Below are 26990 nucleotides of genomic sequence, written 5' to 3'. Positions count from 1 at the left end.
GGATGACTACACCTTGATTAAAACTGCACTCGGAGCGGAGTCCGTGTCCTTTGGAGGAAACGGACGCTGTCAAAGTCCTGAGTGCAGAGTCACTACTCTCTGTGGGAAAAGGTTAAACGTGGGTGCCTGCTGCTACAGAGGGAAACACCTGAGAGGGGAAATAGATTATTATCTATAAGGCTGGAGCCAATCCCAGCTGTCATTGGGTGAGAGGTGGGGCTCACCCTTGACCGGCTGCCAGTTGATCAGAGGGCCACATATAGTGACATACAACTTTTCACTCCATCCTTCACCCGTCTTAAGCATACAAGTATTGTCCCTCTCATTCACCTGCCCCAGACATACGGCAATTCACCCTCATCTGGACATTGTAGGGTTTCCAATGAACCTCCGGCATGTTTTTGGACTGTGAGGGGAACCTGGAGAACCTAGAGAAACCCAACGCAGACATGAAGATTTCACACAGGAAGGCCTCCTTTGGGAATCCAAACAGGGACCTTCTCGCTGTGAAGCGGAAGTGCTACCAACCGCGCCACCATATCCACCCCCAATAAATATGGCCATACCGGAAAAATGGCGGAAGTGAATGCTCCGGCCATTTTTCCAGCTTTTCAAGGCTGTTCTTTGGCTTTGAATGGGTGATCAATCCTCTCATGCACCGACTCTGACACTTTGGTTTAAGTAATGAATCACACACACAAACGTGGAGTGATTGATGGCTGGAGAGATTGGCTTTGCGTGAGCGTTTGGAGAAGAGAGAGTCGAATGGCGTTTGTTTACCGTCAACAAACACCCACTCCGCTCCACTGCGTTCCCCCGCTCGGCTCCCGCAGACAGAGAGGATATGACAGTCCTTTGTATTCTTTGACGAGTGTCGGGGCGGGGATCTTCCCGTCCTCCACCCCTTCTTGTCTCCCATCGTCAGAAATCGATCTTTCCCCACCAACTTGAGGCAATCATGAGGTGTTGATTGCCGTCCCTCGCGCCTCCCCGACCCGTCCTTTCCATTCCTGTCAACAGCGATGCTAGACATATGCTTTCTCTGCCTCGCTCTCTGACTTTCTCTGCGAGGCCCCATCAATGGACCCTTCTTCACGCTTTCCCTCAGCAATCACTGATATCTCACACAGGCGCTCGCCACTCGAAAGCCCTTCCACCCTCTGTCATCCACCAACCCTGGGTTTCTTTCAGCCTCCGATAACCCGCTGCTTCTGAGGGCTCGAAAGCGTCTCGGCAACTCTGACTCATACCCTCAAGTCGCAGTCGACCCTCGCGGCTGAAGTGTAGCCTGTTGATGATGAGTCCGAAAATGTTGAGTAACATGGTTCTTCCGGACCCTATGCAATAATCCATTTGTTCATTATCTACCGCTTATCGTGCACTCGGGGTCGAGGTGATGCTGCAGCCTTTCCCTGCTGTTCTTAGGCAGGTGGTGAGGCTCACCCTGGACCGGTGGACAGATGAACCCCATGCATGTATGGGGATAACTTGGGGACTCTGCACAGAAAGGCCCCCTAGGGTTGAGCTAGAGGCCGTCTTGCTGTGAGATGGGAGCACAAACCGCTGCACCACCCAGATGTAGAAATGACAAGATGGATCGATCTGTGACACGAACTGGATTTCAGGTGACTTCAGTGACATTCACACTAAATGCCGCCGCCCTCCTTTTCCTTCTTTCCCTTTAGGGGTTGCCACCTGCCTCCATCTAACCCCTCTCAAACCTTGCGTCCATCCACCTCCTGCCATGCAGCTCCAACCTCAACAGTCTTCAACCCAGATCTTCACCATCCCTCCTCTGTCCAGGTCCAAACCATCTCAGTGTGACTTTATCTCCAGAACATCATCTAACATGCTGCCGTTCCTGCTCCTCTCCATCCTCCTCACTCCCAGAGAGGAACCTCCACATCTTCTCCAAACCAGACACCATGGCTGCTCGCACCTCCATCTTCTACACCTTCCTGATACTCTTCTATCGCCTCTAACACTTTTCTCCACCCTCTCCATTGCTCTGGACTGCTGTCCTTGGTCCTTCACCTTCTCTATCTCCACTCCCTGTAGCCTCACAGCTCCACACCCATGTATTCTGTCTTTCTAAACCATCAAGATGTAGAACATCCGAAATCCTTTCTATCCTTTAAAAGGTGCCAAAGATGAATCCGCTATTTTCGAAGGTGAGTTGTCAGGGAGAAAGGGGCGTCCATGTTGGAATACTCGGCTGTATTCCTCATTAGTGGGAACCGCTCTGTTATTAGATGCTATTAATGACCTGCAAAGAGGGTAACAACTTGATGGGGAGGATATGTTGTAAGAAAAACACTTGAAATGATTTGTGGGAAAAAGCAATCAATACGATATTGGCTCCGCTCTGCGACGCTGCGTTGGGCACATCCATCATCTGCTAAATAATTCAGGCTTTGAGGGCACCGGTTAGGATGTAGCTTATTTTTAATTTCAGAATACTTTTGCCTATGAAAGTGGGGCCGCGGTAAAACCTGACGGGGCAGCGACCCGAGCGGGACGAGCGACGACCCGGACTCTTTGCATGCTGATGCCGTGAAGAACTAAATTCGCCGGGCGCTCAGTCTGATGGTGGACTCATGACATGAACATCTGGTGATACACATTTTCAGTCATTAATTCATTCTCTATATCGCATATCCGGCCATTCACCCTCTCATTCACACATCATATAGACCTAAATCAATTCACCCTCTCATTCAAATACTATATAGACAAAGAACCATTGATAGACATACAACCACTTCACCTCTCATTCAAAAATCATACCCTTTCATTACACTTCATATTGAGGCATATTTTCCGTTGAACCTCCTCCATGCCTGCGTCTCACACTCTAACAAACCAGAAATATAAAGTGTCGGTGCATACGTCCTTGGTGTTTCATTAACACAGTAGTGACTTGTGTGTGTGTGTGTGTATGTGTGTCAACTGCAAACTGCGAGCATCCTGCCCAATGCGGGCCGAATGCATAACGGGAGCAAAACGCGTGCCGGTCCGTCGCCCTCTGAGTGCCCGGCTCCGCTGCTTGCCGACTGCCCTGTCAGTCACATTAATGGGGAGGGAAAGCCGAAGCTAAACGCCCGCTAATTGGAGATGACTAGGGAAAGCTTCGCCTTGTCCTCGCTAACTACTAATGCAAACCGATGAAGAGACGGAAGGCGAGCGGAGGGGCGAATGGGTGATTTCAGCCCTGACTGATGCAAAATGATAATTGAGAGTAATGAAGAGGGAGTGCTCGGACCGCGCCGACACAAACAAGTAAGAATTACCGCTGTCGATTGTTCGGGGCCGGGGGAAAAAATGTGATGTTTGCTAATGCTAAAGCTAACAGCGGCGGGGAGATAAGCGGCGGGCTGAGCGACGGCGGCTGCCGACAGCAATTAGAGCGATAGCAATCGGAACGCCATCTCCCTTTGATTTTGGAGGGAAAATAATAAACTGCCTTCACGCGGATGAGGGATCATGTAAGCACAACTTCTGGATATCCAAATGCACCCCTGATACATCCCCTGATAATCGTAAATAATGGGTACTATTGACTGACCTTTGCACTAAACCAGGGGTCGGCAACCTTCAAGTCCGGAGCCGCATCCGCCTCTTTGACCCCTCTGATGAGGCTCCCTGTGACTTTTGAAAACAATTAACACGTATTTAATTAAAATGTGTTTTGGCTTACTGACAGTGGATTATTTAAGTCCAGCTTTTTTTTTTTCATAATTACTAGAAAGACTCAAATAGACATTGAGTATTTTGCTTAAAAGTAACCCAACATCTTTTTTTCAGAGTTTAAAATGTTTTGTTCCATAATTTCGTTTTCTCTGCGGTTGTTTATTGATTTAAAAAAAATGCATCTCAGATTTTGTTTCGACACAGCATCAAGGGAAAAAAAATAACATTATATGCCGTGTTAATTCATTTTATATTTCAAAAGGGTTGTGTGGCTCCCTGAGTTTTCTTTACTGTGGGGAAACTTCTATGAGTGGTAAAGGTTGCCGACTCCTGCACTAAACGTACACAAAAAAAAACAAAAAAAAACTGCTGCTACTCTCATGCCATCAATACCAGTTTGTATCTGCGTGCATTTTTTATACTTCATTCCTCATCGCTTACTGTTTACTGTTTTATGTAACAGTGCACTTTACCAATTTACACTCTCTTCTTCCTATTTTTATTATTTAGTTAATGTCATGTCATCGCGGGATTGTGAGAAACATCTTCTCCATTCCTCTGAATGTCCAGTAAATGCAAAAAAATTGACAATAAAGCTGACTTTTTGCAGCTCCATCCAGGAGTTTTTCCAGTACGAACTCCTCGCCGTTTGGAGAACCTGCCGTTTCTACGACTAAATGTCCCCGAACGTTGGTGGAGGTCAGGCCAAGCAGCCAGCTCTCATTATGACAGCCTGTCTAAAAGACTACCTTACTCTTCCGCCTTGCTGTCCTCCTCGCTCTTTTGCCCCGTCCCGCTTTAACCATGCCCTTTGCCATCCCCCCGCCCATCCATCACCTTCTCCTTTCCGGTCACCTCGCATATGTCTCAACCCTTAATAGCCGTCCCTCTGTCTCAATCTTCGTCAGCGCCTCCTCCTCCTCCTCTCTCCTTCGTTACTGCCGCCCTCATCCGTCACTAGCTCCATTTTTTTTTTGCCCCCCCTCCGACTCCTCCACCATGTTTTTGTACCTTTTTCCTAATGAAATGATCAGTTTGCTTTAAACCCGGCTGCTGTTCATCTTCATTTTCCTACGTTACCCACCGCCCGTCTCTTCATTAATCTCCAGCGCCTCCGCTGCCGTCCTCCCTCAGATCTAACATCTATCATATCCTTTTACCTCCTGAACCCCTCCCACCCCACCAGCCCTATATCCACGGATCAATGCGTTCAGGTACACATTCGGTAGGAGGGTATAAAGCTCATAATTCTTGGTTGTTATTATTATTATTATTATTATTGTTATTATTGTTATTATTATTACCATATGATAATAATACGAATGATGGTTATATAATTACATTTATTATTAGCAGTACATCATTATATACTATATTATTATGATTACTTTGGTATTATTTTATTATTATTATGAAAAGTATGATGAGGATGATAAAAATAATGATGAGATATGAGTTATTCGTCATATAATAATGATAATGATGATAATGATAATAACAATAAAATATTGATATTATTATTATTATAATTTCCGCTAGTCGTGATGTAATAATAACAATATATGATAAATATGTTAATATTATTATTATTATTATCATCATATTTCTATTATTGTTGTTCTTATTATTCTCATTATTATTATTACTATACTTATAATTATAACCTTCAGAAATGACAGTATAAGTCTCATTACATCACAATTACAATCATCAAAATCATCACAATCATCAAACTAGCGGGAGGCTAGTGAACATCACAAAGCAGCAAACTGAGCTTTGATACAATTTCAGCTTATAATGTGGTTTTATTTTTGTATCTTTTCCTTCTCCTAATACAGGACATTCGATTTTCCCTTGAAGGAAATGATGTTTTGGCCAAGAGTTGACTGTCGAAAAAATGTTTTCACTAGTTGCAGATAGAGCTGAAAGGAAAAAATGCAACTGATTTTATTCATTTTCGTATCATTTATTTGATAATAAATGTTGTTTAACTAAAAGGCTTTGTTGATTCTGGCTTCAAGATGTGCAATAAGGTAATTTTAATAAGTTTTCAAATACATCGCCACCAATCCAAGTTTATGAATAAAGGAGGAGGAGGAGGGGTGGATAGAAGAGGCGGCTGGAGCTGAGTGATGCTTGGAGGCAATAGCATTCTTGGAGGAAAGCGCACACACACACACACACACACACACACACACACACACACACACACACACACACACACACACACACACTCACTTGCAAATAATTATGTAAAGGAATCTAATCATAGACTTACTTCCACGCTCCATCCATCCATCCATCCATCCATCCATCCATCCATCCATCCATCAATCCATCCATCTATCATCTATCTATCTATCTATCTATCTATCTATCTATCTATCTATCTATCTATCTATCTATCTATCTATCTATCTATCTATCTATCTATCTATCTATCTATCTATCTATCTGTTACTCTATCCACCATCCATCTAGCTATCCATCCATCCACTCACTCATCCAGTTCTGTCAATCCGTGTGTGTGTGCGTGTGTTCCCACACACACACATCCACTGGTAATCAATACGGCGATCGGTATCCAACATCGCGTGCATGTGGAGTCACATGACCCAGCGTCTGTGAGGAAGAGCAAGGAAGAGGAGCGGGTTGGGGTCAGAGGAGAGCAGGTGCAGCCGCACTGCTCAAAGCATCTGCTCCCAGGCCAGCTATGAAGGTGTGTGTGAGTGTGTGTGTGTGTGTGTGTGTGTGTGTGTGTGTGTGTGTGTGTGTGTGTGTGTGTGTGTCAATAAGAGCAAACCACATGGATGAATGAACAGTGCTTTCCCCCTCCCCTTACTGCCTCATCCTCTCATACATGCACGTACACCTCAGGCCACGTGCACATCTCTCCTCCCATGCATGGAGGGTAGGGTGGGGATTTGATGATCTTGCAAGACACACACACACACACACACACACAAACACTCCTGGCCCCAGGTGCTGCTGTAGGCTGGCCTGATGGGTTAATGCGGCCGTGATAGAGGCAGGGGGGTCCAGCTGTGACCCTCCTGATGGTCGCTGTGGAAACATCGGGGTCGAGAACGGCGAGCGCTTGAAGACGAGCCGTGGACACACACAGGGAGACAACCACAAGGAGAGAAAACGCAGAAAGTGAGATCCGGCAGATGCAGCTGAACATCTGGACCAGGTCTCGGCTCCTCTATGTCCTAAAGTGACTTCAAAAAAGGACCTCAGTTCCAAGAGCAGGTTCTGGATTCCAGAAGGTTCATGTGTGTTCTTCCTCACATCAAGACCCGCGGGAGGAGCACCTTTCATGAAATGGAAGACTGGAGTGTTCCTATGTGCCGATTCATTCATTCATTCATTCCTTCATTCATTCATTCATTCATTCATTCATTCATCAGCTGTATTGATTGTCCTGTTCATTCAGGGGGGCTGAAGTCAAACCCTGCTGTGATTGGGCTGGAAGTAGGGCTCACCCTGACCCATTCAGCCTCTCACCAAATCACATATAGACACATGCAAACCATTCACTCATTCATTCATACATCATATAGAGACATGCAACCATTCATCCTCTCATTCTAACATTATATAGATACTAACAGCCATTCATCTTCCCATTCATGCCTCATAAAGACAGATACTTCCATTCACCCTCTCATTCACACATTATATAGACATTCGGCCATTCACACTCTCATTCACACGTCATATAAAGACACGCAACCATTCACTCATTTGTCGGCGAGTACAACCGTGCACCCTCTCATTCACATGTCGGTTTAAGACATACAACCATTCCTCCTCTCATCCTATCATGATATACATACTACCACCCATTCATCCTCTCATTCAAGTGTTATACAGGCATTCAACCATTCACTCATTCATTCACAAATTATATACATTATCATATACATTTCATTCAGTTTATATACATTCACACAGCCATCTATCCTGTCATTTACACATTATATAGACGTTCAGCCATTCACCCTCTCATTCAAATGTTATATCGAGAAATACAACCATTCACCCTCTTATTCACGGATGAATATTCTTGGAGTGTGGGAAGAACCTGGACAGCCAGGTGGAAACCTAGACAGAGAACATGAAGACCCAACATAGAAAAGCCCCTGTGGATATCAAACCTGAGACCCTCTCGCTGTGAGGTAGAAGCGCTAACTGCTAAATGCTCAGCTTTAATCGTAATAAGAAATGAATATAGTAATTGTACATATGTATGTCATCATAGATGATAAGAGTCAGGGCTTATAAATTATGTACCCAGCAGGTCAATAACGCACACACACACACACACACACACACACACACACAGACAATAAATTTGCTGCGAGGGAAGAGGCCGCGGCGTATTGATGCCCTGGCCACTTTTCAAATCAAACCTACACCCTCACATTCAGATCCAGGGACCCATTTATGAAATATTGCGCGGGACGCGGCGTGGACGTGCACGAGGGCACAAAACATGAAGATGACGTGCGCTCTCGGGGAGAAACGCCTGATTTATAAAAAACTGCGTGTAATTCCCCCCTCATAAATCAGACGGGATTGGACCGGCGCTTCATCCTCGACACGCCCACGTTCAACCTCACGGATTGTTGGCCTGGGAGCAACGTGAGCCAGGAGGTTTCAGCCAATCAGAGAGAAATTGAAGCTCCTCTGCGTTGAAACCTTCTCCAGATTCACCCAGGGGGACGGACATCCTCTTTTTGCTCTGGCTTAAAACCTTAAAACTGCAAAAGCTTACAGTTAGCATGAGGCTAGCATCCTAGTTACACTACCTTAGACGTACTCTGCAGAGGGATAACCCATGATGCACCACATTCCTCCCATCCTGACCTCATAGATTCTCCCAAATCCTTGGCCTCCACAGCTAGCAGTGCATCATTTAGCTCTTAGCATGTAACTGTTAGTGCTAATGCTAATGCCTCCCAACCATCACACCCCTTTATCTCTACTACCTTGTTGCCCTCTCTGTCGGTCAAGGCAGAAGGCCCCCCACAGAAGGGCGTCCCATTTTACCATTTTGTCATGGCAGTGGTTGGCCACAGCGGCGTCCACAAATGATGATAGCACAAACTCCTCACTAAAATATATCACTGAAAACCCCTTCACCTCCAGTAGCACCTTTTTATTGATTTGATTCCTCATTTAAAGCTTTTATCAGAATCATAACTGCCAGCCTACGGTTGCGTGCAAACTATAATGCGACTTCGTTAAGCCCCGCCCACTCCTCTTCCAGTTTAAATGCAGAAGTAGGAAATCTTTATGATTTGAGTTGCCTCATTTTTTATGGTACAGTTATAGCTCATTACGAGCTCCAGTACAACCTCTGCTGCTTATGCGGATGTTTACGATAATGCGGCGGTATGCTTAAGGTTCGGGTATTAAGCAAAATCGTCTCTGGTGAATTTCCCTCTCATCAACTGCATCGGCAGTCACACACTACACACATACACACACACACACACACACACACACACACACACACACACACACACACACACAGGTTTGCTTAGTGGTGCTTGCATTTCCCATCTTGCTTGTTTGCTGTCGTGGATCATGACTTGTGCGTGGGAAGTGTCAGCGAGGCTTTATGAGGCAAAGCCGCTTTTGATTTCTGGGTCACTCGGTGTCGGTGAAGTTAAGGGGTTCCCTGGAAAATAACATTTCAGCTAAAATTAATAGATTTCAGCACGTTCGGGCGGAACAGGCTACATGGCGGAGGAGATGCTGTCACTTCTGCAAACTCCCGTGCCTTGCTGAGTCAATTCAGGTCAATTTTATTAGTATCACACTGAATTACTGTTATATTAATAATATCGCCCCTTTTGGACAGAAAGGTTCCAGGAAATAGCCTCCTCCAGGGAACCCTTTCAGTTTTGCATTTCCACAGTCCTTTCCACAGTCTCACACCTTTAGCGCCAGGCTGAAAAACAAACACCGAAGAAGAAAAAGACAATAACTCTGTTAGACATTAGCTGAATCTGGACTTATTTTGGTTGATGTTCCTCAAAATGTGATGTCCCTCAGTGAAAGGTTCCAGGAACTAGCTTCCTCCAGGGGAGCCCTTTTAGCTAGCGCTACGCTAAGAAACAAAGAACAAAGAAGAAAAAGACAATAACCCAGTTAGCCGTTAGCTAAATCTGTATTTAATTTGGTTCTGATTATTGATGTTCTTCTGCAAGCCCTGGAACACCCCCTGAGGCGCACCTGGCCAGAGGAGCTTGGGCCTCGCTTCTGTCCACTATATTGCAAGAAAACAGCTGAACAGTGATCATGGTAGGGGTTTTGAAAATGGTGCTCATCAGTCAGCTAGATGTATATGCTAATGGGCGTGGATTATAAATTCCACAAATCACCAAACACCTATGAGTTCCTATGGAACAGTAAAAGGACCTGGAACTAAAATAGTTCCAGGAGCTGAAGGTCCTTGGTTCCTTGTTGTCCTGCAGAAATAGTCAAGATTCTGAAAAGTGTCTAGGAGCTGCAAAAAGTTCCTAAAGTGTGAAGGACAACTGATGGAAAATCTGGCCATGTGTGTATTTCATCGCTAGCATATTGCAAACATGTATGGTGCTGGGATGTTAATTATTCAGCAGCGAGGCATCCTGATGCCGCATGTTGTTTATAGTGCCTTTGCTGCAAAGGTTCTAGTCCACAGACGTGGAGCCCTTGCTAAAACGCCGCCGCTTGTGTTTACACCCGGCTGACAGACCGCCGTTATGGGCGTCAATCCCAACGCGCAGACATTTAGCCGGCCCAACTTGTCTGCTGTTCCCGCAGGAGATACGAGTCTCCCTGTTAGCCTCCCGCGGCGCTGCGCGGTGATTTTGAAAAAGGCTGTCATCCCTCCGTAATGATGATCCATTCCTGGCTATTACCAGCCCGCGTTCCCCCACTTACCGAGCTGATTGTTTGACACGTGAAACGCAGATCAGCATAATCCTCCCCATAACTCAGCTTTTAAGGAGCGCCCACAGTGGAAGTGGAGATTAAATGAAAGAGATGATGAGATGAGACGAAACGTGGTTGCGAGTGCGGGATGGGAGGAGATTATTGGGAATCAGGTTGAGGGAAAGAGAGAAGAAGTTAAACAGGACGAGTCGTTATCGCGTCGGTTCGGGTTCCGCGTCGGCGAAAATGACCTCCCGTGTTACAAAAATCGCTCGGCGTACGATTCCCAGAACCACGGGTGCTTTGACCGTTTGCAAGAGGAAGCACCGGGCCGACCGCTGTGATGGCGTGACACGGGCCCGGAGGGGTGGGGGAACCCATTACGGCATATTTCTGGCAGAGTAGTTCAACGGAGTGAGATCATTGGCCCTCGGAGAACCTTGTATCTCCGAGGGGACGCTTGTCCCTGGCACAGCTGAACCCAACTGTACGTACATGTTTGCTAGGAGGCTACACACTGCGGACTGTGTCAAAGGAGGTTACGTCATGCTAATGCCACAGCTTCCCTTGGGCTTAAAATATATTTCATGCAATAATCCCAAAGAAGCACTGAGTTTTACAGAGGCGCCTATCTTTTATTAATTAATTAATTCATTCATTCATTCACACATTCATTATGAAAGGGGCTCTGTAGTCTAGCCCAGATTTTTATGGGCAAAAGCAGGATTCACCCCAGACCAGTCATCCCTCGATCACCTCATTTCGAGACAAACAACCATTCACCCTCTCACTCACACATTATAAAGACATAAAACTATTGACCCTCTCATTTACTTGTCAAATTGAGATGTTTAACTATTCACCCTCTCATTCACACGTCATATATTCACACATCATGTGGAGATTCACTCTCATTCAAAAGTCACAGAGACATCCGACAATTCACCCTGTCATTCACACGTCATAAAGAGACACACAACCATTCGCTCTGTCATCCTCTCGCTCAGTGACGGCAGAGATAAACTCCAAGTTTGACCGAATGTAGGAAAGGTAGCACAGATATTGAATGATGAATGAATGAATGACTATCCAAAGCTCCATATAAGTCCATATGAACTGAGTAATATAAATCAGGTAAGGAGGAGCATCAACACGAGAGACTGCTTTGTGATGTGTCACTGGTTGAGGGTGTGTGTGTTGGAATGTCAGGGAGTCGGGTCACTAATCCCCTCCCAGGACGTCCAGGACCAGCCCGTCCCTGTCAAGTTGTACTCCATACTACCTTGCACACAAACACACACTCTGGAGCCTGCCCCAAAATCTCCTCCTTCACTCAGCGTCGAGATGACTACGCTCATCAATTCTGCCTGGGGTTGCCATGGAGACCGCGTGTGCACTCCCCTTTCCGTGCACGCGCGTGGAAAATTACTCAGCTTGTGCGCCTTAATATCTCCTCTGGTCATGTCAGGTCGCGTTTGGTGATGCCGCTTCGACCCGGGACCTCACGTGCACGCAAACACACACACACACACAAGTATTCCACAACCCCTCGCTGAGGCATTGAGCATGCATTTTTCATCTCTCTCTCTCCCTCTCTTACATCCTGAATACCAATTCAGTAGGCCTCAACGTGTGTGTCGCGCGCATGTGTGTGTGTGTCGACATGCATATTCAGTGGATTCACCAGATGCACAGAGGAGGTTTTCTACAATGCACAATATGCATACATAACTATATACATGAATATAATTGTGGAGGTTGATGAACGTCTGCACCGTGTGCATGCACACACACACACACACACACACACACACACACACACACACACACACACACACACACACATGTGCGCGCATGCACACGCACACTGCAGGTTTTATTTTTAGCATCGCAGGCAAACGCAGCGCCCTCTCCGTTCCGCTCCTCCTGCTCTATGCCCTCTTTCTCATCTCTCTCTCTCTCCCGCCGTCACGTCGCCCATCTCTGGAAAATTTCCCGCGCGTAAGTGGCCGAGGCGTCGGGGGCCTGCGCACAGCGCTCGGGGCCCGCGCACGGCGCTCAGCTCATCAGCTCATCAGCTCTCGCCTCTCGTCGTCGTCATGAACGTCTGAGGTAATGCACGCTCTCGCTTCCGCCCCATCCCATCCCATCTCATATAGACGGTAGCGGCGGATATAAAAAGCCCATCGGGGCGGAGGTGACGTATGCGCCGTAAAGCATGTCTGTCGCCACGGCGCCCGATGCAAGGTCAACCGCCACCCCCGCCCCCTCTGGCGCGGCTTCTCATTACATATTTAACTCTGCAGAATTCCCAGCTGGAGGCCGCCTGTAGCCAGCGGCGTCTCTTCAGCCACATCTCGTCTCCCCGTTAGCATCAGCATGGAGTCTGTGCTGTTAAATAATGGCGTCGGTTGAGAAACAGACAAAGCCTCACTCTTCTAAATCAGTCGGAAACATCTCTGGCCTCAGTCTCCGTGACGCTTGTCTTTGTGTTCGATTTTCTTGGCAATTCGCCTCAACTGCACGCTACGCAAATGGATCCAGGGTATAGACGGGTTCCGGTGAGAGAGAGAGGAAGAGGAAGAGTGAATATACTGCAGGGCGCTGCTGGTTAGCACTTCTGCCTCGCAGCAGGAGGAATCCCTGGTTGGATTCTGTGGAGTCTCCATTTTCTCCCCGTGTCTGCGTGAGGTTCCTCTGGTTCCTCTAACAGTCCAAACACACGCAGGAGGTTCATCGGAGACGGTGAATTGTACAGACGTGTGAATGAGTGAGTGGGTGGTTGGATGTCTCCATATGAGTGATACGCGATATAGACAACGAATGAGCGGATGAATAACCTTCATGATAAATCGATTGTAGCAGGAGATGATTTAAGGTGGAAAGATGGCTTTTCTGAAAGTTTTGGCAGCAGACAGATGGAGCGGATTCCTAGTCCTCAGCTTTAAATTCTAGCCGACGCTTTTCAGAGTTTTCCATTAGATGTGATCGTTGAGAAAGCGAGAAACAACAGTCTGGGGCTATATAATGGAGGCAGGGATATCATCGAATACGAGGATAAAGTCGTGTATAGACTGTCTCGATAAATTGGACACAATCAGTCAGACAGCTGCCAAACTCCGGTGTGACCAGAGTAAGATCTCAGCTAGCCGACGCGTAACCTGGTCGTTGGACTCCACCTTCTCCCAGCCAGCGACCGGCAGATTCCAAAATGTAGAAATTCAGAGATATTATAAAGGATCATCTCATTGAAGAAACGTTCATGTCCTTCTCTTAGGTAGTTGAGGAAATGCATTTAGAATGGACTTAAGTCAATTCAAGGCGAATTCATCCATTCGTTCATCCATTAACTTTAGCGCTTATCCTGCACTCATGTTGGAGGGAGGAACCTGAAGGAACCCCACGCTGATACGGGGGAACATGGAGACCCCACATATGAAGTGTGGGAATCCAACCGAGGACCTTCTTGCCGCGAGGTGGAGGTGCTAACGACAGCGCCGCCGTGCCGTCCAAGGCCATTGAATGCACCGCCAAAGCAGAAGCACAAGACCAGTAAATCGTTACACTTGAACGTGAACTGACTGGCTCATAATTGTTGATAATATAAATGATTTATTGGACAGTGAAACCACCTGGAATAAAATCTGCAACTCAACCAGCAGGCCATTATTTAAGAATAAATATAATTAGCAGCACTGGAAGGAAAATTAGAGGTGGGAAAAAAAAAAAGATGGATCATGTAAATTATATCTAAAAGCCAGATGCACGGAAGCGCTGTGTCACATCATCATTTAAAATTTTAAATGTGGGAACTTTAAATATGAGTGGGATTAATCTAATTAGCCGCCTCGGCCATATTTGTCCAGCCCTCACAGAGGGGGCACCGGTCGGCTCTGCGTTCCCTGTGGATTCAAACCCTCTCGCTTTGGACAATGCGTGGGCAGGCCACCGACAAAAACGGTCCACTGTATCAACGTAATTCATTAATTTATTCATTCATTCATAATCTGTACTGCTTATCCTGCACTGAGGGTTGCAGGCATACTGGAGCCAATCCTGGCTGTCATTGAACAAGGCGGGGTTGACTCTGGACCAATCACAGCGCCACACATAGAGATGTACAAGTATTCACGTCATATGGAGACATACTACCATTCACCCTCTCATTCGTACGTCGCATGGTTCCCACACATTCCCCTGCCCAAGTTTGCCTTGCATACCGACCCATTGGAACCTATTTCTCATCATTTTTCGACAAACCCGAAGAAATGTCGATTATCCGCGGTTTCTAATTTCCAACACAAAGATGTGAAAATAGAAACTCTGCTTTCCCTTCGGGTGGGTTTAGATCTAGATACTGATGCAGATGGTTCGTCCAAAAATGGCGCAATAGGGGTTTCCATGTGTCGGTATGTGACACTAAAGGAAAATTCTCCATTCATCGAGAGGTAGATGCGTTAGGATGAGAACACGTTTTACATAGAGACATACAATCATTCACCCTCACATTCACATTGCAATTTAGGGTGTCCAAAGAACCTATTTCTGACTGTGGGAGAACCTGGAGCCCCCACACAGAAGTGTAGGAATCCAACCTGGGACCTTCTTGCAGAGAGGCTAAAGCTCCACCCTGCGATCCGTATAAACTTCATAGTCATGATGAACACCAGACCATTTGACTCTGTGACCCATCTTCTTAATCCATCTCATTGGGAATTCTCCTTCCCATTGCTTGAGTGCAAATCCCATTAAATCGCAAAGGGTCACGTGATTTCTGTGGAAAACTCTTTTTCCTCCCAATGCAAGAAGGGATCAAACATGAAAACTTGCCGAGTTCTAAACGTAGCCTTGCAGACCAGGTTCTGCAGCCGATCCCTTGCATCTTGAAGGTAGCGACAAGCACTCTGTATGTACCCTGTGAATTCAAAGGGGAACTGGCCTCCCATCGGCTGCATGCGACACCGATTTCGTCCATGGCTGAAAAAAAGACGTATTTAATAAGCCAGGTCGTCGTGGTAACCGCACGCAAATGGAAGAACGGTCACCGTTGTAAAGGATGTAGGGGGGAACAAAGCAAACAACACGGGTGAGTCTTTTAAATAAGAAAGGAGACAAAACAAATGCGGGCAGCCAATTATGAGACGGCTCCCCGCAGCACGGCACTCTCTTAATGAAATATCCCGGGCACTTAGTTTTCTTTTGGTTAGCACCTGCCTCCTCGGAGGCATGCTCCTGCTCTCCAAGAAAATTACTCGGTCTCAGCGGAGTGAGACCGAGAGGGCCAGGTAACAAGCAGGGGAGTAGTTGAGTCTTTTTTCAAGAACGCCATGACGAGCGTCTGCCGGAGAGCAGGGGTGACGGATGCTGTCTGTTTTTCAAAGCTCGCCCAGGCGTCTCACGCGGCGTACCTGAACTATAAAACACCTCGACTGCTCCCCTTATCTTTCAGCTGTCCCGCCTGGTGTCTGGTAATAACAGCTCATAAGTGCATCATAACCGCGGCGTCTTCGGCTAACACGCTCATCACTCTTTGCGGAGGGACTTGTACACTGAGCTTGGGGGCCATTGGGGAGCGCATGCGGTTAAATTGAGAGTCATGAGGTACGCTGATCCGCCTGTTCCCTGCAGTCTGACGTTGAAAGGGACTTTCTGTGAGCGTCAGAAGGTGAGGTTGAAGTGATGCAAAGATCTCGGGTAGAGCTCAGAAGTCAAGTACACTGACAGCCCCTGGGGCAACCAGGTCTAATGTAGTTGCAAAACTGTAAGCCCTGGAACTACAGCTTCTACCTGTTTGTACATATACAACTGCCATGTGGTGGTGGCGGCCATTGCCAAAGATCCTTGGAGCTAATATCCCAGTGGCTTGATGCCTCTGGTAGCTCAAGGCAAACCGGGCCCAGGTGAGGGTTCAGACGAAGTCCAGAAGACCCCTTGTGATGGACAACAACTGCGGACAGAGTCTTCGCTCGCCTGAAGGCTCGATGGCCAGCCACCTCTGGGCACAGACGGATGACAACATGGATCCCCCTACTCCTCACCCAAGGGTGTTGGTGCAGTGTGAGCTAGGCTGTGGCTGAAGTTGTTGACCATGGCGGTCCACCATTTGACTGGATGCGTGACTCGGGCTCTGGAAACTTCTCTAGTAGGGTTGGACTGGTACCCACTCTGGAGTTGCCCACAGTGAAACACGCTGAGCAGGTGTGAGCATACATATGACCCAGCGCCTGTACATTATGGTTTTGGACAGGAGGGTCTCCCTTCGGCCGGGGGACGGGTTCTGACTGTCGTTTGTGCTCATGCACCCGCACTGCAGTTCAGGCTACCCACCATTTCTCTTTGGACAGGGGTGCACACGAGCACTCCTGCCTGGATTCCATGGTTCTACTATGAGACTTCCACGTTCACTCGGGCACACATAGTGAGACATGCATAAAAGGATACATACATACGTACACATATATATAAATATATGTATGTATTTCTTTAAATTAAGTCTTACCGCTTAAGTCTTCACTAGACAATGGTAGCAGTTTCATTGACTGAGCATTTGGCCCTTCTGCTACGTGTGGTAAATGTCATGGCTAAAGCTACTCGATCAGACGGGCGCTCCCTGAGTGGGCGCCCTGAGATACAGTTGCAAGAAGATTTTGAGGAATATAGAATTAGTTTTATTCGAGTTTGCAAGGCTGCTTGTGTGTGTGCGTGTGAGTGCATTTGTGTGTTTTTGGAGTTGGGGGTGAATAGAAATCTATTCAGACAATCCAATTTGCTGAATCGCAATTCAAATTTTGAACAAGATCTCCTTTCAGCATGACCTGAATTTATTTATATGTACGTATATGTATATATATATACACATCCTGTATATATGCATGCACATATTGTATCGAAATGTATATGTATTCTTTTTCTTTTGGAATGTCTTGCTTTTTCTTTCTGATGCGAAAATGGCTTCCAGGCAATAATAATAATAATAATAATAATAATAAAAAAACAGATACCTGGGTAAAAGAACAGTTCAATAAACAAACAGATAAATAAATAATGAATTAAGAACATATAGAAGCCAATAAATGAAAAATACCAAAGTAAAAAATATTAAAAAATAAATGAATCCAAGAATAATATTGATAAAACCAAAATAAGGTAAAGATAATTCAAAACAGAGGAAGAAAGATATATGAACGATAAATAAATTAATTGATAAATAAACAACCATACAAATAACAAGAAGTCAATCGATTGATGAATAAATGTTAAAAAGAAATAAAATAAAAAAACAGTTCAATGATTAATTTCTACATAAATAAGCTATAGATAATTCATACCTAAAAGATAAATTCAAGGAAAATCAATGAGAGTCAGCGTCTCATGATTAAGGTTCGACAGATGTGCTCGCTCCAATGTCAGCGACAGCCGATTTGACTGCAAATAGAAAGACCGGCCAGGGAAAATACGCTGGACTTTTCATCCCAGCGATGCCAACTCGGAGTGAAGAAAAGCTCCCGTTACTCACCGAGCACCCCGAGCCTGTAGTTCATGGTCACCACGATCACGTTGCCGTATGCCGCCAGGACGCTGGCGTCAAACATGTTCCCTGTGCCTTCCATGTAGGAGCCCCCGTGGATGAACAGCATCACCGGCTTCTTCCTGCGGTCGCGGATATCTAGACGGGAGAAAGAGAGCAGAAAAGATGGTTGTCACATTCCCTTTGATTCGATGCTCCGAGAGCCGCAGCCCCGGAACGGCGGCCTTCCCCGCAGCTGCACGGCAGCTCCATGATGTAATGCTGATTTCAGACGATGAAAAAAAAAAAAAAACGAGACAAACACAGACGATCTAATCAAACTTTTCCCGGTGATGGAGGAGATACGGCTCCGGAGAATCACTGGCGTGAATAATGACTGGCTTGGCATATTAAAGGTGGCCGGTGAATCACTGCCTCACAGAGTCAGACGGTCCCTCCTCGTCCAGATTATTCATGGGAAAAAAAACACAAAAGGGGCAATTTGTTGCGGTTGTGAGCGTGCAAAAGACGGAGGGGTGTTTTCCGATGTGTTTTAAAGCAACGGCTTGGTGACACTGAAACTGTCGACATATTTCCAGAAGCTGTGATTCTCTCATGGTAGCGGCTTAGCTTGTAGAGTTGCCTGATGTATGTATTGCGCAAATCAGAAGGTCTGTATGCGAGAGCGTCCTTAGGCAAAACATTGAACGACTGGCGACCGTGCTAATTTTTTCTTCTGTAAATATTGAAGCTATTGTCATATCAGGCCAGCGAGATCTGTGCAACTGTTTGCGCTAATGCCATGATTTGTATGGAATCATTTGTATCGAGGCAGAAGGTCGCCCGTTTGACGTGTTGCTGTAGATTATCTGGGCCGGAGCTGCTCTTTCCGGAAAGAGTCATTTTGACTTGAGGGTGTGAATGGGTGAATCCAGCGTTCTGCAACCACAAGGTGATGAATCTACCATTGAGCCCATTTACCATATTACTGAATACATCTGAATTTCCTGCGAGCCACCGACCAATAAGGGAACACCACTAGGTTCTTCATGCATCATCCCGGCGGATAATTTCCATAACTTCCTCGTTTTATTTTCGCGACTTCCAATAAATGCAAATCGCAAGTCGCCAAGCTGCAGGGACGGCGGCATCGACCTGTTTCTAGGTCAGTTCCCCTGGGGGGGATGGAGGGAGGAGGGTGGGGGTCTCCAGAAAAACACAGCTTTCCTCTGGATGCTATTATTCTGCACCGGCAAACAACTGTTAGCCGCCCGAAGGTGGAACATTGAAAGATCACAGAGAGGTTCGTGCGAAATGTGATATTTTGCCGTCAGACGGTGTGGCACAAAGGTCCGCGCTTTGGAGACGAATACAAACTCTATGATTATTTTCCCTTTGAATCGTCAAACATGTGGTCGTTTGTTATTTTGGTGCAAATGTTTTTTTTTTCTTTTTTAAATAAGGAAATATTTTCCATCCGAATTCCATTTGTAAGCTTTGTGTCTCAGTAATCGAAGGGTTTACCGTCGGACGTTTTTGTAGTCCATCTCCAGCGGGTTTATGAAGTACTCTTCCTGTGTTTTCCTATATTAATGCATGGTGGTAGATCCAGGGGGCGCAACAAAATTGGGAAAAAAACTCAGCTTCAATAAAAGTCTTTTAAAACTAGCTATTACTATTTACTCAAAAAATTCAAACGCTTACATGGATTCAAACATAGTATTATTTATTCACTTATTGAGTGAACACCGGTAATGTTTTTGGGCATTGGACACACATGAATCATCACGGCCCGACCTCATCAAGCACCCGACACACACACACACACACACACACACACACATACGCAGTCGTGACGCACGCACGCAGACGTTAACGTAAAAACCGGTGCATCACTCAGACAGACTGGGGGGGGGTTACAGGCAGCTGCAATGGAGAGTCGCTATGGCAACTGCTTCACTTCCACTTGTCTCTCTCTCTCACTTTCACTGCGCGAGCCACTCTGGCGTGGACAGTCTCATTGACTGTTGCCGTGGCAACATATTGCGCTCATGCATCTCCAACCCTGCGATGACCTTCGCCGCATCTCTACCGGAATCTCATTTCATTAGAGGGGAGGGAGGGAAAAAAAAATTATTGCCACCGACACACTTCGTGCGGACACGTTTCACGAGTTGCCCATCGGGAGATGAGGACTGACAGCCACTGGCATCGCGGGAGACAGAGTGCAGATGCGCAGATGTATCCACACACACGTGACACACACACACACACACACACACACACACAAACTGTCACAGTTGACCCGTGGACTCAGTGTCCACGGATCAGTTACGGGGCCAATTATTCTGGCTCAGTGACAGAAACCGCTCTTGGGTTATAATGGGTATAATGGGTTATGAGTTAGTTATTCATAATTTATTTATAAGAAAAAAATCCTAATCAGTGTTCTAGATATATATTTTTGGGGATCTCACCACATGATACACCATTCATTCATGCATCCCGCTTTTCCTGCACTCAGGGTTGGAGGAGTCTGGAGCCGACGCCAGCTGTTACTGCCCCAGAGGTGGGGTTCATCCTGGATCTGTCACAAGGACATATTTAGAGACACGCAACTATTCACCATCCCATTCACATATCTGGACAATAGAGGGTCTCCATGTATTTGGCCTGTGGGAGGAACCCAGAGGAACCCCACGTATATAAGTGTGACCCCACATAGGAAAGCCCCTCTCCCAGGAATCCGATAAAGGACTTTCTTGCTGTGAGGGAGAAGTTCTAACCACTCACAAATATTCAAAACTTGTCGATTCCACTTCGGAGAGACGTTTTTTACTTGACGAAGAAAGTCGGGTGTAGCCGTGAATGAAGGAATTTCTAGAGGCTTCGGAACCTTTAATAATGGAATTCGGGTCGGGTCTGTCTATTCAAATCTACATGTGCTCAGATTTTTCAAATTTTTTTTCCTCAGAAAGCAATAGAAAGAAAAGGGAAGGAAAGCATCGCAGATGGGAACTCAGGCAGGCAGCCTGAGAAATATGCCTTGGCTTACATCTTACATATTTAAAATCCAGACAAATCATTCGCCGCCGGCTCTCAGCTCTTGGCAAATGGTTGTTTCATTGCGGCCGTTAGAAAAAAAAAATCTCGTATTGTAAAAATATAGAGTCCCTCGGCTTGGAGATGGAGGTGGGACTACATCAGGGAGCAGCTCTGAGACTCTTCCTGTTTGCTATGGTGATGGAGTGATCGATGAGGGTATCCTGGAACAACCACCAACTGTTTGCAGATAACATTATGATCTAAAGTGAGAGAGCACAAGTGTAGGAACATCTAGAGAGGTGGAGGTCTGCTACTGGAAGGAGTGAAAGGAAAGGTGGGGAAGACAGAGGTGAAAGGTGAATTGCAATTTTTTTAAGTCGCTTTGCTAAAAGACTGTAATGTAATGTAATGTAATGTAAAGAGCAGCCATAGTGTCTGATTTGGAGAGGAGAAGATAGGAGGCAGAGCTGGAGGCAGCAGAGATGAAGATGTGGAGGTTTTCTTTGGGAGTGAGGAGGATGGAGAGGTTGCTTGGCTGTAGAGCATTTTCTATGTTCTAAACCAATTGTATTGTAATTCTGGCTGCTTCATTATGTGTACTTCTATCACACAGGGTGTTATTTACTTCTCCTGGAAATGAAGCACATGTTTCTTCCAAGGTTCCTCTTTTTAATCTCATCTAATTGGCTGTTGTTTCCTCCTGGAGAAGGTAGAAGGAAGGTGTACTTTATTCAACGCTTTGCAGACCAAGCATTTTACGCAGATGCTATCGCCATGGCAGCAGCGTTCACCCCAGATTGGTCGATCACAGGGCCGCATCTAGAAACGCACGTCACACTCACTCACACGTCAAAACAGACATAATGTTAAGGGATGAACGGGAAATTACCGGCAATCTGTGAGGATTTAATGCCTCAGTTTTCGGGTCATTCCTGACGTGCCCCTATGCATCTCTTCTCACAATCTCTGTATTCCCTGCGGGTTTTGTTTGCCGGCACACTGCGCCATCTTGTATCTTCAAGTTTCTCAAGTTTTGTTTCTCAAGTTTTAGGTTTTCTCGTTCTCGTCCCAATTCCGAGTTCTGTACTGGGTCTTTCATTTCTCCCTTTCCTCCCTGACCGTCAGGGTATGCCAGCGCCTCTCGCCTGGTCTCCTGTTCCTTGCTAAATCCCTTCCTCGAGTCCTTGGGCCAGTTCCTTTCCGCCTGGCACCCCGGTCCTGACCAGACCAGTGCCCTTCCAGTTCGGGCCCTCGAGTTTTTGTTTTTGGTTTGCCGGAGCTCCCGTGCCTGGGCTCCAGTTTCTTTCCGGGCCTACAACGCCTTCACGAGCTGTTTGCCATCCCCTGAGGATGACTGACAGCCCGACAACGCCGAATTGCTACCGTGTCTGAAAAGTTTTCTAAGCCCTATTCCTGTTTCGTGCGGAGTCTCGTGTTTGTGCGTTGATCTGATAGCAAAACCGCAATCACTCATTCACACGTCATATACGCGAGGGGGGTTGATTTTGTGAGATGGAGTGAGACCTGCCGGCTCACTCGCCGATATAACTGGTATGATATTAACAGCCGTCGTTCTGGGACGCCGTCTTGTGAGATACTTTTATTAGAAATCAGACGAATAAACTTAGCAAGACCTTGTTTTGCCGTGTGAAGACATTTCCCATGTGCCCTTGTGCTATACTGTCGCATTCGCCTGTGTAACAAAGAAAACATCGCCGACAGGCAAGTTTGCCTCTGCATGGAATTTCTCCACACTCATTGGAGCAGCTGGGATGAGAGCACCTCAAAAAGGGGGGCAGTCAATGGTGAAATGCCCTCTTTGGTTTGGGGATGAGGTTCAAGCATCCCGGTGTCGCCTCCAGGAGGGAAGGAATAATGGATGGATGGAAGGAGTTTGTTGTGACTTCTGCAAATTTAGGAATTGGCATAAACAGATGGGATGTGGTCAAGAAGAACAGCTCATTAATCCATCCATCATAAGGTTGATGAATGGCTGGCTGGCTGGATGGATGGTATCTTCAAAAATACTTACATCATGCATTTCTAAGGTGTCTTTGGAAAGTAATACCACATGTAGCCTAGAAGGTACTCCAGGTCTGGACTCTTTTCGTAGTCCTCTTCCTCCATCTAACCCCTCTTCTTCCCTCCCATTATCTAACTTCATGTCCTCTTTCCCTCCATCCATACATCTTCTCTCTGCTCTTCCTCAAGGCATCTCAGCCTGACCTTATCTCCAGAACACCTGACATGTGCTGTCCCTCTGATGGACTCATTCCTCGAGGCCTTTCACTCAATCAATTTTAAATCCATCTGAAGAAACGCTAATAGCGTTTGACTTTGACCATTAGGGGGTTGCCACCGGGCATGTTTTCTGAAGTTTGAAACCAAGAATGATGATTAAAGTATAGTTGACTGTGTTCATGGCTGTGCCAAAAATGAGTACATCCCGGCCAATTAGTAATATTATGATTTTGACAAAATAACTAAAATAGCGCATTAACAACAATATGAGCCTCTCTCTCAGATTCCATAGGGCCTCAGCACTCGGGCCCAGCAAAGCTCCACCGAGCGAACATAAACAATAACAGCAAAGACAAAGAGACATGGTGGGGAGCAGCTGAGGACTGGCACCCCGAGGAGCTTAGTATGGCCGCTTATCCTCTCAAGCAGAACCGAGACAATGGCGCGATTAGACCTAACTTGTGTCGAGCGTTCCAGTTTAGCACGCCGCCCACCGTCGCCCCGAGAGACATCACCCCCGATGGGACCATCGTCTCGGCGGCGACGTAAGCACACTGATTAGTCACAGGGGCTGAGAGCGAGGCGCGGCCGACTTCAGCAGGATTGATGTTTACCGTCACCGAACGGTGATGGATCCGGCTTTGGGAGGACTGACGCGCACCTGGAGCTGAGATCCAGGGTGAATGGCAGAATGGCGGGGAGCCCAACGTCTGCACATTTTCCTTTAGCAGCGGAGGATTAACGTCAACCGCTGCTTTGCTAGATGTATTTTTAGCATACATGCAGGACAGAAAGCTATGACCCGCCGGGATACCATCTCCATGCACGCCAAGCTAGGAGATGGCAGGGGCTGTTAATGTCGGGTCGCACCTCAAAAGGCAACCCAACGATCCACTCATGCTAGCTTTTTCTTTCCTTCCATAAGGTGTTTTGGGCCCGCCCCCTTTTGTTTCCCACCACCACTTAGCATGTCCGCTAGGTGCACGCCGGTGCTGGAATTCGGATACATATTGACCTTTTTACGGCGACGCTCCGAGCCGTGATAATCGGGCCAATTAGTTGTGGCAAATGATGCGCTGTCACATGTGAGGAAACACACAGGAGGGGTTTCTTTTTTTTTTTTTATGCAGATGATCCAATTAACGGGAAAGGTTAGCGACTTGCGAGACCATCGGACGGGATAATGGAGTAATGATGGTGTGAAAGACAAGCTAGCTAAAGAAATATGTGAAAGCAGAGAGGCTCGGTGGTATGTCCATCAGAGTCCACCTTCATCCTGGTTTTCTCGTCATTGAAAAGTCATTATTCTTTCATTTTATTTATTCTTTAAGGCATCAACACCGGGCAGCACGGTGGAGCAGTGGTTCGCGCCTTAGCCTCCCTGTGTCTGCATGGGTTTCCTCCGGGTTCCTCCCAAAGTCCAAAAACATGCAGGTTAATTGGAAAAAATTGGGAAAATTGCCCCGGATGAATGAGTGAGTGAATGGTTGTTTGTCCCAGCGACTGACAGGCGACCAGTCCAGGTTGTACCCCGCCTCTTGCCAATGACACCCAGGATAGGCTTTAGCATCCCCCGGATTGCATTGCAGTCATTTGGCAGACGCTTTTATCCAAAGCGACTTACAAAAGTGCACTTCAGTCACCAAAGATCCAAAGTACCAGTTGTCGGAAGTCAGAAGTGACCACTCTACCAAATAGCAATCCCAGAACCATATGCATACATAGATTCATTTTATCCTTTTTTATTCATCCTTTTTCAGCGACCCTGAGTCCAGTATAAGCGTAAGGAGATGGATGGATGGACGGATGGATGGTATCAACACCAAATTCCAAGAAACATTGGAATGATAACAGTTTGCGGATGTTCTCCCTGTGTCTGTATCGGGCTCCTCCACGAACATACAAGAGGTTCATTGGAGACCCTGAATTGTTCGGTTGCACGAATGAATCAATGAACGTTTGTATATCTTTATTCGGAGTGTGAATGAAATGATTAATTAATCAATGATTAATGGATCTATTATGGGATTTTGACATTAGATTTTTTCACCCCTAATCCGAAATGATAAAGGAACCCTATGCTACCACAATATTTCTTTTTATGCCTACCAATAGTTTTATATATAACATACATTTATAATGTTTTCAGGAACGTCCCCACGTGGGAGTTATTTTCCGAGGCAAAAGAAGAACCCGTACGTGGATGGAGAGACAGCAGCGGGGTGACACGACAGGGTTCTCCCCGCAAATCACGCCTGACATGTGACACTAAGTCGCCCAAAGCCCACATTTACATTATTCATTGAATATTAGCGTCAGGGAGGCGTCAGGGAGGCGTCAGGCGCTCTTTAATAAACACTGTCAGCCGAGCAAACATAGCCGCCATCGACTGCAGCCTCCGAAGTGTTTTTGTTTCTTTCCCGTCCTTCTGCGTTGTAGAAGCGCTTTCTGGGTCAACAGGGGGTCAGCGGCTGAAGGTAGACACCGAGGCGCAGCCATGAATGGGATGTGATGAGGAGCACGGCGGCGGCGGCGGCGGCGGCGGCGGCGGCCTGCGGGCCACCGGGCCGGCTGCAGCTTAATCACTGGAGCACAATGGATTGAGGCAAAGGCCACACTGATTGCATCTGTGATGTGTGTGTGTGTGTGTGTGTGTGAAATTTGGGTCTTCATTCCAGTATAAGGGGGGAGGGAAAAAAAATGGTTGATGCCGCATTTCATCTCCTGATGACATAGAAATTCACTTCCGTCCATCCATGCATGCAGTGGCTGAAATCCAATGCAACACCCATCCATCCATCCATCCATCCATCCATCCATCCATCCATCCATCCATCCATCCATCCATCCATCCATCCATCCATCCATCCAGGAGCCCCCCTGACCAGATTGAGCCTCATCTGGATGCTGAGGAGCAGCAGCTCTGCTCTGAGCCCTAGCTGGTGGCCGAAGCTCCTTGCCTTGATCCTTAAGGAGAGCCTGGACACCAATTGATCTCCTGCTGCGGGTAACTACCTCCATTTGGTGAGCTTAACCATTTGGTAAACCATCTCGAGCTAAACTGACTGATGCAGTGTCTCCATCACTGCTGATGCTCTGTAGATTCACCTGCCCATCTCCTGCTCCATTGTTTCCTCACTCCTGGCCAAGTTCTAAGATACTTTGGAGGAGTAGTCTTCATCCCGTAACGCATGCTAGTTGTTTGATGCTAAGGGTTTTGTTCAGTGAAACATTTTTTTTCCCGGTTTTGCAAGAAAACCATCCTCTCACTTGAATTTGGTTTCTTCTCCAGGGATGTTCCTACGTGATGAACGTCTGCTCCCATTTACCTTGTGAGCAATAAATCACCGGTGAGAGGAGCCGTGTTCTTGTTTTCCTTAGTTTTCACGATTAAGCGCTGAATCGCAGCTGACGGGGTTCCCGTTATTCTCTGGGTATTAAATCTTTGTGATTTTCGTCACCAGCCGGGCGGCAGCTGTCAGGTGCTTCTGTCCTCAAATCTGCAAAGCAGCAGGATTTAACTACCGCTGCTGAAAATCAGACGCTCACGTGGAAGACACAGGAAAAAGTGGAATCC

General features: G+C 46.6%; 1 protein-coding gene across 2 annotated transcripts in view; it reads right to left on the bottom strand.

Moving 5' to 3' along the window:
• Positions 1 to 26990, bottom strand: part of nlgn2a (neuroligin 2a) — a 188007-nt gene that overhangs the window by 43601 nt on the left and 117416 nt on the right. For both annotated transcript variants that reach the window (XM_086166273.1, XM_086166272.1), the window contains one exon: positions 18137 to 18286. In XM_086166273.1, the coding sequence (XP_086022399.1) occupies positions 18137 to 18286 (150 nt within the window). The remainder of the gene's footprint in view (positions 1 to 18136; positions 18287 to 26990) is intronic.

This window comes from Fistularia commersonii, chromosome 19 (genome assembly GCF_037954325.1).
Source record: "Fistularia commersonii isolate RoL2024-O1a breed Wild chromosome 19, RoL_Fcom_v1.0, whole genome shotgun sequence".
Lineage (NCBI taxonomy): Eukaryota > Metazoa > Chordata > Actinopteri > Syngnathiformes > Fistulariidae > Fistularia > Fistularia commersonii.
Note: the sequence above shows the minus strand (reverse complement) of the source record. Positions and strands in the feature narration are given on the sequence as shown.